The sequence below is a fragment of the Lipophrys pholis genome (genome assembly GCF_963383615.2).
Source record: "Lipophrys pholis genome assembly, chromosome: 7".
In the NCBI taxonomy this organism is placed as follows: domain Eukaryota; kingdom Metazoa; phylum Chordata; class Actinopteri; order Blenniiformes; family Blenniidae; genus Lipophrys; species Lipophrys pholis.
In genome coordinates this window covers 33,021,455-33,033,851 of record NC_137638.1, presented here as the reverse complement: position 1 = coordinate 33,033,851, position 12,397 = coordinate 33,021,455, and the positions used below count along the sequence as shown (strand labels likewise).

General features: G+C 47.1%; 1 protein-coding gene across 2 annotated transcripts in view; it reads right to left on the bottom strand.

Annotated features, from left to right (window-relative positions):
* mamdc2a (MAM domain containing 2a) overlaps positions 1–12,397 on the bottom strand; it is a 37,868-nt gene that overhangs the window by 9,543 nt on the left and 15,928 nt on the right. For both annotated transcript variants that reach the window (XM_080468107.1, XM_080468108.1), the window contains 4 exons: positions 8,860–8,944; positions 6,016–6,147; positions 5,364–5,620; positions 1,390–1,483 (listed from right to left, as the gene is read on the bottom strand). In XM_080468107.1, coding sequence (XP_080324233.1) covers positions 1,390–1,483; positions 5,364–5,620; positions 6,016–6,147; positions 8,860–8,944 — 568 coding nt within the window. The remainder of the gene's footprint in view (positions 1–1,389; positions 1,484–5,363; positions 5,621–6,015; positions 6,148–8,859; positions 8,945–12,397) is intronic.

Below are 12,397 nucleotides of genomic sequence, written 5' to 3'. Positions count from 1 at the left end.
TTCACCTCCTCCTCCTGTTCTCCTCCTCCTGTTCTCCTCCTCCTCCTCCTCCTGTTCTCCTCCTCCTGTTCTCCTCCTGTTCTGCTCCTCCTCCTGTTCTCCTCCTGTTCTCCTCCTCCTGTTCTCCTCCTCCTCCTGTTCCTCCTGTTCACCTCCTCCTCCTGTTCTCCTCCTCCTGTTCTCCTCCTCCTGTTCTCCTCCTCCTCCTCCTCCTCCTGTTCTCCTCCTGTTCTCCTCCTCCTGTTCTCCTCCTCCTCCTGTTCCTCCTGTTCTCCTCCTCCTCCTGTTCCTCCTGTTCACCTCCTCCTCCTGTTCACCTCCTCCTCCTGTTCTCCTCCTCCTGTTCTCCTCCTCCTCCTCCTCCTCCTGTTCTCCTCCTCCTCCTCCTGTTCTCCTCCTGTTCTCCTCCTCCTGTTCTCCTCCTCCTCCTGTTCCTCCAGTTCACCTTCTCCTCCTGTTCTCCTCCTCCTCCTCCTCCTCCTCCTGTTCTCCTCCTCCTCCTGTTCTCCTCCTCCTGTTCTCCTCCTCCTCCTGTTCTCCTCCTCCACCTCCTCCTCCTGTTCTCCTCCTCCTCCTGTTCTCCTCCTCCTCCTCCTGTTCTCCTCCTCCTCCTCCTCCTCCTCCTCCTCCTGTTCTCCTCCTCCTCCTGTCCTCCTCCTCCTCCTGTTCTCCTCCTCCTCCTGGTCAGGTCGCTCCAGAAAGCTTCAGTATTCTAAGTTTCTAGCTCCTCCTTGATTTTCCTCATTTGAATATTGGATCATAGGAGCTGCATTCAGAATCTGCTGTGTCTGTGTGAGCTGGACTGGCTCCGCCCACACATGCCCGTCTTGGGAAGAGGAGGAAGGACTTCCTCTCGTGGTGCCATGTGCCAGAGCAGAGCTGCCTAATTGTGGGAGGAGTCAAAGGGAGGGCCTACCTTGATTGGGATTGGCTAAACCCCCGATGACACTATATAGGGTTTGATCTCTGATTGGCTGGTTGGAGCAACACACTTTTTAAAACCTGAAACAAGCCAGGGACAGAGAGGACAGACTGTCTTCACTTCTGGGACGTCAGTCCAGGTATGGGGACGAGTAGTACTGTTCTACTTTTACTGATGCCTAAAAGTCTTTTATTTTCCCTCCCACTCTAAAAGCTTTGTGCTTCTGCTGTCTCATGCTCACGTTGCAGTCTTCCAATGAAGCTGAAATAGTTTCTGTCGTCACACAGTGACACCTACTGGATCCAGACCATAAGTACATCTATATTCTGACACGGAATGTTACCTCTGAATATTGGTGAGCAGCCAAACAAGGAAAAAACCAAACCCCGTGGTGACTTATAGTGTGTAAATTACAGTAAGCTGTAAGGTGTAATTCCCACGCTCAGCCACTAGGAGCCACGTCTTACCCGTGTCAGTGTGACAGAACTCGGGTGAAAAAGAAATGTCGTCAATGGCAACGTATCCACCGCGGGCGCTGTTGAAGGCCGCCTCAAACACCACCTGAGAACACACACACACACACACACACACACACACACACACACACACACACACACACACACACACACACACACACACACACACACACACACACACACACACACACACACACACACACAGCAGTGTAAACAGGCTGCGGGTGGTGAGATGAGATGGAGGCCAGGCGGTGGATGGAAACACTCGCTCTGACTCACTGACCTACTTAGTCAAACGTTATGCAAGTTTCTTTCCAGCGCCACGGCGGCATTACAAGGACATCAGGAATACACACTTTGGAAGAGCAGTGGAAAACCTCGGAGGAGGAACGAGTGTCAATCCACTGAAAGTAAAGCTGAGCAACAGTCCAGCTCCGCTCCGGCTGCTCACCACTTCCTGCACCAGTCTGAACTCGCCAAAACAAAATCTGCTCTATATTCTGATAAAGTATTACTTCAACAAGTTTTAAAAAAAATGTTTCTGTCTAATATCTGCAGTCACAACTGATGGTCTCTACTGACTGATGGTGTCCACCAACTATTGGTCTACACTGACTGATGGTCTACACTGACTGACGGTGTCCATACTACCAACTGATGGTGTCCACCAACTATTGGTCTCTATTGGCTGGTCAGTTGGTCAGTGCTGTCAGTGTTTGTTAGTGTTAGTCAGTATTGGTCAGTTGGTTGATATTGGTCAGTGTTGGTTAATGTTGGTCACTATTGGTGAGTTGGTCAATGTTGATCAGGTGGTCAGTGTTGTTAAATTGGACAGTGTTGGTCAATGTTGGTCAGTTTGTCAGTTGGTCAGTGTCTGCTGCGTTGGTCTGTGTTGGTTTCTGTTGGTCAGTGTTTGTCAATGTTGGTCAGTGTTGGTAAGTTGGTCAGTGCTGGTCAGTGTTGGTTAGTGTTGGTTAGTATTGGTTAGTGTTGGTCAGTTGGTCAATATTGGTCAGTGTTGGTCAATGTTGGTCACTGTTGGTGAGTTGGTCAATGTTGGCTAGGTGGTCAGTGTTAGTAAGTTGGACAGTGTTGGTCTATGTTTGCCAGTTGGTCAGTGTTGGTCAGTTTGTCAGTTGGTTAATGCTGGTCAATATTGGTTAGTATTGGTCAGCATTGGTCAGTTTGTCAGTGTTTCTCAATGTTGGTCAGTTGGTCAGTGTTGGTGAGTTTCTCAGTTGGTCAGTGTTTCTCAATGTTGATCAGTTGGTCAGTGTTAGTCAGCATTGGTCAGTGTTGGTCTGTGTTGGTCAGTGATGGTCAATGTTGGTCAGTTTGACAGTTAGTCACTGTGTGTTGGTCAGTGTTGGTCAGTTGGTCAGTGTTGGTCAGTTTGTCAGTTAGTCACTGTTTGTGTGTTGGTCAGTTGGTCAGTGTTGGTCTGTATTTGTCAGTGTTGATCTTTGTTGGCCAGTCTTGGTCAGGATTGGTAAGTGTTGGTCGTTGTTGTTCAGTGTTGCTCAGTTGGTCAGTTTGTTAGTTGTTCAGTGCTGGTCTGTGTTTGTCAGTGTCGATCAATGTTGTGAGTTTTAGTCTCTGTTGGTCAGTGTTGGTCAGTCTTGGTCGTTGTTGTTCAGGGTTGTTCAGTTTGTTAGTTGGTCAGTGCTGGTCATTGTTTGTCAGTGTTGGTCAATCTTGGTCAGTATTGGTCAGTGTTAGTCATTGTTTGACAGTATTGGTCATTATTGGTCAGTGTTGTTCAGTTTTGGTCAGTGTTGGTGAGTTGGTCAATATTGGTCAGTGTTGGTCTGCGTTTGTCAGTGTTGGTCAGTATTGGTCAGAGTTTGTATGTATTGGTCAGTGTTGGTCAGTGTTACTCAGCTCATCAGTGTTGGTCAGTGTTGGTCAATGTTGGGCAGTATTTGTCAGTACTGGTCAGTTGGTCAGTGTAGGACAGTTGGTCAGTAATTGTCAGTATTGGTCAGTGTTGTTCAGCATTGGTCAGTATTGGTAATTTATGTTCAGTCTTGGTTAGTATTGGTCAGTGTTTGTATGTAGTGGTCAGTGTTGGTCAGTGTTGGTCAGTGTTAGTCAGCTCATCAGTGTTTGTCAGTGCTGGTCAGTGTTGGTCAGTTAGTCAGTATTTGTCAGTACTGGTCAGTTGGTCAGTATTGGTCAGTGTTTGTATGAATGAGTCAGTGTTGGTCAACGTTAGTCAGCTCATGAGTGTTTGTTCGTGTAGGTCAGTTGGTCAGTGTTGATCAGTGTTGGTCAGTTGGTCAATTAGTCAATTGGTCAGTGTTGGTCTATGTTAGTCAGTTGGTCAGGGTTGGTCAGCTGTTCAGTTGGTCAGTGTAGGACAGTTGGTCAGTACTGGTCAGTGTTGGTCAGTAGTAGTCAGTATTGGTCACTGTTGGTCACTATTAAACAGTGTTGGTCAGCTTTGGTCAGTGTTGCTCAGCATTGGTTAGTTGGTCAGTGTTGGTCAGTTTGTTTGTTGGTCAGCATCGGTCAGTGTTTGTCAGTATTTTTCATTGTTGGTCAGTCTTGGCACTATTGGTCAGTGTTGGTCAGTGTCGGTCAGTGTTAGTCAGTTTTGGTCAGTATTGGTCAGTGTTGGTCATTATTGGTCAGTGTTGGTCAGGTTTGGTAAGTGTTTGTCAGTGTTGGCGAGTTGGTCAATATGAGTCAGTGTTTTTGTGCGTTGGTCAACGTTGGTCATTATTGGACAGTGTTGGTCAGTATTGGTCAGTGTTGGTAAAGTATTGGTCAGTATTGGACAGTGTTTGTCAGTATTAGTAAATGTTGGTCAACTTTTGTCAACTTTGGTCAGTTGGTCAGTGTTGGTCAGTATTGGTCAGTGTTGGTAAAGTATTGGTCAATATTGGTCAGTGTTTTGTAAGTGTTGGTCAGCATTGGTCAGTGTTGGTAAGTATTGGTCAGTATTGGACAGTGTTTGTCAGTATTGGTCAATGTTGGTCAGTTTTGGTCAGTTGGTCAGTTTGTTAGTTGATCAGTGCTTGTCAGTGTATGTCAGTTGGTCAGCATTGGTCAGTGTTTGTTGGTATTTGTCAGTGTTAGACTTGGTCAGTATTGGTCTGTGTTGGTCAGGTGGTCAGTGTTGGTCAGTGTTTTTTCGGTATTGGTCAATGTTGGTCAATTTGTCAGTTGGTCAGTGGGTCAGTGTTGGTGTGTTGGTCTGTGTTGGTCATTTGGTCAGTGTTGGTTAATGCTGGTCAGTATGACAGTTGGTCGGTGTTGGTGTGTTTGTCAGTTGGTCAGTGTTGTTCAATGTTGGTCAATTTGTCAGTTGGTCACTGTTGGTCAGTGTTGGTCAGTATTAGTCAGCAGTGGTCAGTGTTGGTCAGTATTGGTCATTTGTGTTCAGTCTTGGTCAGTATTGGTCTGTGTTGGTCAGGTGGTCAGTGTTGGTCAGTGTTAGTCAGTATTAGTCAGTGTTTTTTTCGGTATTGGCCAGTGTTGGTCAATTTGTCAGTTGGTCATTGTTGGTGTGTTGGTCTGTGTTGGTCATTTGGTCAGTGTTGGTAATGGTTTGTCAGTATGACAGTTGGTCGGTGTTGGTGTGTTTGTCAGTTGGTCAGTGGTGGTCAATATTGGTCAATTTGTCAGTTGGTCAGTGTTGGTGTGTTGGTCAGTGTTGGTCAGTGTTAGTCAGTTGGTCAGTGTATGTCAGTTTTGCTCAGTTGGTCAGTGTTACTCAGTGTTGCTAAGTATTGGTCAGTGTTGCTCAGTTGGTCAGTGCTGGTCTGGTTTGCTCAGTTTGTCAGTGTTGGTCAGTTTGGTCCGGTGGTCCGTTAGTTAGTTGTTCAGTGCTAGTCACTGTTGATCATTGTTGGTCAGTGTTGGTCAGTTGGTGAGTGTTGGTGAGTGTTGGTCAGTGTTGGTCAGTGTTAGGCAAAAACAGCCTCCTGCATGTGTTTGAACATTCCATCCTGAGCACTGACCTCCAGAGGATGCTGGGCCTTGATGTCCAGGCTGACCATTGTCCAACCGGCCGTAGTGTAGAGTGCGGGCTTCCAGAGTTCCTGGTAGTGGCCCAGCCGGTCCCTGGTGAACAGGCTGAAGATGTTGGCCCGCTCCTGGTGTCGGTGGTAGTAGAAGGTGAGGCAGCCCTCCATGGGCACAGTGGTCATCGGGGAGCTGAGCTTGGCCACCTCCTGGAAGTGTTTGGCATACACAGAGTCCACGTACATGTAGTGGCCTGGAGGGGACACATGGAGACAGGATGCATGAGTCCAACACACCCAAGTCCCTGAAAGGGATGAGGACCTCTGTTGCTCAGTGGGACGCTGATTGGAAACAACCCAGCTAATGACGTCTGTGCAGGTTTTGTAAAATAGTTTGGTTTATGATCAACATTTTATTTCCTTTTGTCCCTTTTTTAATTGTTTGGAGTGGTCAGCGTATCTGGAAGAGTTCTAATGGATGCTAAATGGATTGGTTATTCCCTGAGCAGAACTCTCAACATTGATTCCATTTTCTGTTTGGTCTATTATTTTTCTACTTCAGGAAATTGTTGGAAAGTTAAAGTGGCCAGGGTCATTATGACATTGGCCATTATTACATCCATGGTTGGTCCAGGTGTGAGCGGCGTACCTCTGTTCTCATTGGCTGTGTGGTTCCCCTGCTGGTCGCCCTCCGTCATCAACCCCCCCCCGACGTACCAGTTGACGTTGGGGTTCCAGCTGTTGCTGTAGCCACACAGGTGATGCTCCTCAAAGTTACACTCTGGAACGACAGGGCTCATTACTGTTGTTGTTGTATCATTGTATTTTCATTGTCGTATTGTCACCATTGTCTTCATCATCTTCATCGTCTTCATATTATCGTTGAATCAACATCGTTGTATCACCGTCCCCGTCATCATATAATGACGGTGTAATGGTGTAATCTCTGCTGTATCGTCGTCGTCTTCCTATTATCGTCGTGCTGTCGTCGTCATATCATTGTCATCATCTTTGTACTGTCATCGTATCGCCGTTATCATCGTCATATTGTAACGTCATCGCATCGTCGTCCTCATATCGTCGTCCTCACATCGTCACCGCATCGTCACCGCATCGCCGTCATCGTTGTATCCCCGTCGCATTGTCCTATCATTGTATCGTCGCACCGTCGCACCGTCGTACCGTCGTACCGTCGTACCGTTGCACCGTCGTACTGTCGTACCGTCGTACCGTCGTACCGTCGTACCGTCGTACCGTCGTACCATCGTACCGTCGTACCGTCGTACCGTCGTACCGTCGTACCGTCGTACCGTCGTACCGTCATCATTTTGTGGTCGTATCATTGTCCTATCATTGTCATATCATTGTTGTCGTATCGTCTTCGGGGTCAGCGTCGTCTCATCGTTGTCGTATCGTTGTCATAATGTTGTCATTATCATTTTCATATCGTTGTCGTCATATCATCGTTGTACCGTCGTCTTATCATTGTCATCGTTGTATCGTCATCGCTTCGTCATCGTATCGTCGTTGTATCGTCATTGTGCCGTCGTCGTATTGTTGTCGTTGTTGTTTTACCATCATTGTATCGTTGTATCATTGTCGTCGTATGGTCTTCGGGGTCATTGTCATCTCATTGTTGTCTCATCATCATATCATCGTCGTATCGTTGTCGTATCACTGTTATATCGTTTTCATATCATTCTCATAAAGCTGTTGTTGTTTCATCATTTTCGTATTGTCATAGTCGTCTCATCTCTGTCTCCTTGATTTGTCATCGTATCGTCATCATCATGCCGCCATCGTATCGTCGTAGTATCGTCATCATATCGTCATCATATCATAGTCGTTGTATTGTTGTCACATCGTCATCGTTGTATCATCGTTGTATCATCGTCGTATCATCTATTGCCATATCATCGTATTGCCATATCATCGTATTGTGGTCGCTGTATTGTCGGATCGTGGTCGCTGTATCGCTGCATCGTTGTATTGTGGTCGCCGTATCGTTGTATTGTGGTCGTCATTTCGTGGTCGCTGTACCGTCGTATCGTGGTCGCCGTATCGTTGTTTTGTGGTTGTCGTATCGTCGTATCATGGTCGCTGTATCACCGTATCGGCGCATTGTGGTCGCTGTACCGTCGTATCGTGGTCGCCGTATATTGTGGTCGCTGTATCGGTGTATCACTGTATCACTGTATCGTGATCGCTGTATAGCTGAATTGTGGTCGCCGCATCGCCGTATCGTGGCCGGAGTATGGTCGTATCGTGGTCGCCGTATCATTGTATCGTGGCCGCCGTATCGTGGCCGCCGTATGGTCGTATCGTGGTCGCCGCATCGTCGTATCGTGGTTGCCGTATCGTCGTATCATAGTCGCCGTATCGTGGCCGCCATATGGTCGTATCGTGGTCGCCGCATCGTCGTATCGTGGTCGCCGCATCGTTGTATCGTGGTCGCCGTATCGTGGCCGCCGTATAGTCGTATCGTGGTTGCTGTATCGTCGAAACGTAGTCGCTGTATTGTCGTATCGTCGTATCGCTGTATCGTGGTCGCCATATCGCCGTATCGGCGCATTGTGGTCGCTGTATCGCCGTATCGTCCTATTGTGGCCGCCGCATCGTCGTATCGTGGCCACCGTATGGTCGTATCGTGGTCGCCGCATCGTCGTATCGTGGTTGCCGTATCGTCGTATCGTGGTCGCCGTATCGTGGCCGCCATATGGTCGTATCGTGGTCGCCGCATCGTCGTATCGTGGTCGCTGCATCGTTGTATCGTGGTCGCCGTATCGTGGCCGCCGTATAGTCGTATCGTGGTCGCTGTATCATCGAAACGTGGTCGCTGTATCGTCGTATCGCCGTATCGTGGTCGCCATATCGCCGCATCGGCGCATTGTGGTCGCTGTATCGCCGTATCGTCCTATTGTGGCCGCCGCATCGTCGTATCGTGGTCGCCGCATTGTCGTATCGTGGCCACCATATGGTCGTATCGTGGTCGCCGCATCGTTGAATTGTGGCCGCCGCATCGTCGTATTGTTGCCGCCGCATCGTCATATCGTGGTCGCCGTATGGTCGTATCGTGGCAGCCGCATCGTCGTGTCGTGGCCACCGCATCGTCGTATAGTGGCCGCCGCATCGTCGTATAGTGGCCGCCGCATTGTCGTATCGTGGCCGCCGTATAGTCGTATCGTGGTCGCTGTATCGTCGAAACGTGGTCGCTGTATCGTCGAAACATGGTCGCTGTATCGCCGTATCGCCGTATCGTGGTCGCTGCATCGTTGTATCGTGGTCGCCACATCGTCGTATTGTGGTCGCCGTATCGTCAAAACATGGTCCCTGTATCGTCCTATTGCTGTATCGTGCTCGCCGCATCGTGGTATCGTGGTCGTTGTACCGTGGTTGTCGTATCGTCGTGTTGTGGTCGTTGTATCGTGGTATCGTGGTCGTGGTCATGATTGAGCAGGTGGACTCAGAGCAGGAAACACTTGATGGGACTCACCAATGCAGTATCCTGGTACTATGTGGATTTCAAAGATGGCCACGCTGTTTCCTGAGCCACGTTCAGGTCGACCCTCCAGTAGAATCTGTGGAAGGAGAAGAACCTGGTGGAATATCCTGACCTTTGCCCTTTGCTGACGTAACATTTGGAACCTTCTGTTGTCTCTTTAGGTTCACTGATCCCTGCCCCCTCTGCCACCGTTCAAACAGCTCCATCTGCAGGACGGGACAGAAAGCGTCCATCTGCTGTCTTCAGTCCGGAATTACAGCTGTCATTTTCACTACTGCTTGTCAAGTCCAACTCCTAACACACCGTGAGCGCCATCCCACTAACAACCATCCCACTAACAACCATCCCACTAACAGCCATCCCACTAACAGCCATCCCACTAACAACCATCCCACTAACAGCCATCCCACTAACAGCCATCCCACTAACAGCCACCCAACTAACAGCCATCACAGTAACAGCCATCCCACTAACAGCCATCCCACTAACAGCCATCACAGTAACAGCCATCCCACCAGGCGTCACAATGCTCAGCAGAAACGACATGAAGCCTCTCTGACCAGCAGTAGCAGCAGCAGCAGCAGCACCAGCAGTAGCAGCAGCAGTAGCAGCAGTAGCATCAGCAGTAGCAGCAGTAGCAGCAGCACCAGCACCACCAGCAGCAGCAGCAGTAGCAGCAGCAGTAGCAGCAGCAGCAGCACCACCAACAGCAGCAGCAGCAGCACCACCAGCAGCAGCAGTAGCAGCAGCAGCAGCAGCAGCAGCAGCAGCAGCACCACCACAACCAGCAGCAGCAGCACCACCAGCAGCAGCAGCACCACCACCAGCAGCAGCACCACCAGCAGCAGCAGCAGCACACCGTCAGCCCCACACTCAATCGATTGGTCTTCTCATCAGGGAACGAGGCAGATTTAGGTCGAAACACAAGAAAGGATAACAGTATTTTCTTACTTTTAATGAGAAATATCAGGGCCAATGGGTTTGAAATATAGGAAAAAAATATTCACAGCAAATTAGTTATATTTGATCTTTTTAAACTTACTCTTGTTTTCAAAAAGCAGGAGTCACTTTTCTCAAATGATCTATCTTTTTTATCTTCCAATTTCTGGGTGGTAATTATTTCATAATGACTCTGTTGCAGTTTCCATCCTGTGTGTAATGAATGTGTCTTGGTGAGGGATTGGAAATGAAAGAGGGAGACCTGGAAGATGAGTGCATGAAAAGTAGAATGGAGTAGAATTATTAGAGGCTCATTTGGTGTAGAATGTTTGAAATTTGTAATGTAATTTGCAAATGTTCATTGAAATGTTTTTGTATTGAAATGTTTCTTTAATTCAAATGGAGTTGCCGGCTTTCAGAAGGCTGTTTGCTTGTGTCTCTCCCCAGATGGACCAGCACAGTCAGAGAAGAAGACGCTGCCTTCCTGTAGAATTCCTGGTGACTGGAGTCGGTCAGATCAGACATGGTGTCACATTTCTCTCAGATTGCACACAGATGTGTGGTGTTGGTGGGTTGGGCACACACACATCCACAAGCAGAGCAGAGTAATTACAGGGGTCAGAGCTCCGGTTAACATTGAGGATGCTCGTCAAAGTTAAATATAGAAAGACGTTTAGGTGACATCACCGGTCCTTTTATAGTCACTGTGGGTGGAGGCCTGAAACTCCGTGTATTTATGGAGAGTCAGTAGAAACAGTGAGCGTTCTAAAGGGACTGAGAACTACCTTTGTTTGGAAGATGTTTAGAACTGGTCCTGTGTGACAAGGAAAGAGGGCTTTTGATTTGAAAGGATGTCACAATGAAGTGTCACCAGCTGGCGGGCGAACTGAGTACCTTCACTCAAAACCTGGCTGGTGGCTTCATCAGTGACTTAGTGGGGAGGTCTGGTTCCTCCTGGGGGGTTCCAGAACAGCTGATCTGAATTAGTTCAATCAACTCTCAGTATGTGAACCTTGAGTTAAGCGTGTGCACAACCACAATAAAAGGCTTCATCAATGGAACCCTGATACCACCAGTCACTATGGCGATAGCCCCAAAACCTAGTTCTTTCACAGTAAAAGTCTCGGCGCTGCAGCAGCAAAGGAGAGGGACGACTGGAAAAAGGTTTTTGCACGAATCAACACATAAGTTTGAATGATCGACTCTGTTGACTGAACATTTAACTTAAGATGGCAGGAAGAAATAATTAACAGGTAAAATGTGAATTTCATTGAATAGCAATGCAACAGGAGCAATGCAACAGGAGCAATGCAACAGGAGCAATGCAACAGGAGGAAGGAAACGTGGATCAGATAGAAGTGAAATATAAAAACGTCTTTCAGAATGAAAAGGCTTATATGTATATATGCTCTGATTGTACCTCATTCTGATCTTAATTTTAGTATTTATATTGATGCAGGCTATCAAAGTAAATAAAATAAAAAAATAGTAATTAAAGTAGTAATTTAAACCAGAAACAAAATGTTGTTTGAAGTGCTCCTCCTGTTGATTTCCTACACAGGAAATTAACTCAGTGTTTAGACATTTTTATTACAGTGGACTCATTTAAAATGTGCCGATGTGGACATAGATGAATAAATGAGATACTACACAGTGGTCTTAATGAAGCTGTCTGAATGAAGCTGTCTTAATGAAGCTGTCTTAATGAAGCTGTCTGAATGAAGCTGTCTTAATGAAGCTGTCTGAATGAAGCTGTCTTAATGAAGCTGTCTTAATGAAGCTGTCTGAATGAAGCTGTCTAAATGAAGCTGTCTAAATGAAGCTGTAGAAATGAAGCTGGCTAAATGAAGCAGTCTGACTGAAGCTGTCTGAATGAAGCTGTCTGAATGAAGCAGCCTAAATGAAGCTCTCTAAATGAAGCTGTAGAAATGAAGAAGTAGAAATGAAGATGTCTGAATGAAGCTGTCGAAATGAAGGTGTCTGAATGAAGCTGTCTAAATGAAGCTGTATAAATGAAGCTGGCTAAATGAAGGTGTCTGAATGAAGCTGTCTAAATGAAGCTGTCTGAATGAAGCTGTCGAAATGAAGCTGTCTAAATGAAGCTGTCTGAATGAAGCTGTCTAAATGAAGCTGTATAAATGAAGCTGGCTAAATGAAGGTGTCTGAATGAAGCTGGCTGAATGAAGCTGTCTGAATGAAGCTGTCTAAATGAAGCTGTCTGAATGAAGCTGGCTAAATGAAGCTGGCTAAATGAAGCTGTCTAAATGAAGCTGTCTGAATGAAGCTGCCTAAATGAAGCTGTAGAAAAGAAGCTGTCTGAATGAAGCTGTCTGAATGAAGCTGGCTAAATGAAGGAGTCTGAATGAAGCTGGCTAAATGAAGCTGTCTGAATGAAGCTGGCTAAATGAAGCTGTCTAAATGAAGCTGGCTAAATGAAGGAGTCTGAATGAAGCTGGATAAATGAAGCTGGATAAATGAAGCTCTCTGAATGAAGCTGTAGAAATGAACCTGTCTGAATGAAGCTGTAGAAATGAAGCTGTAGAAAAAAAGCTGTCTGAATGAAGCTGTCTGAATGAAGCTGGCTAAATGA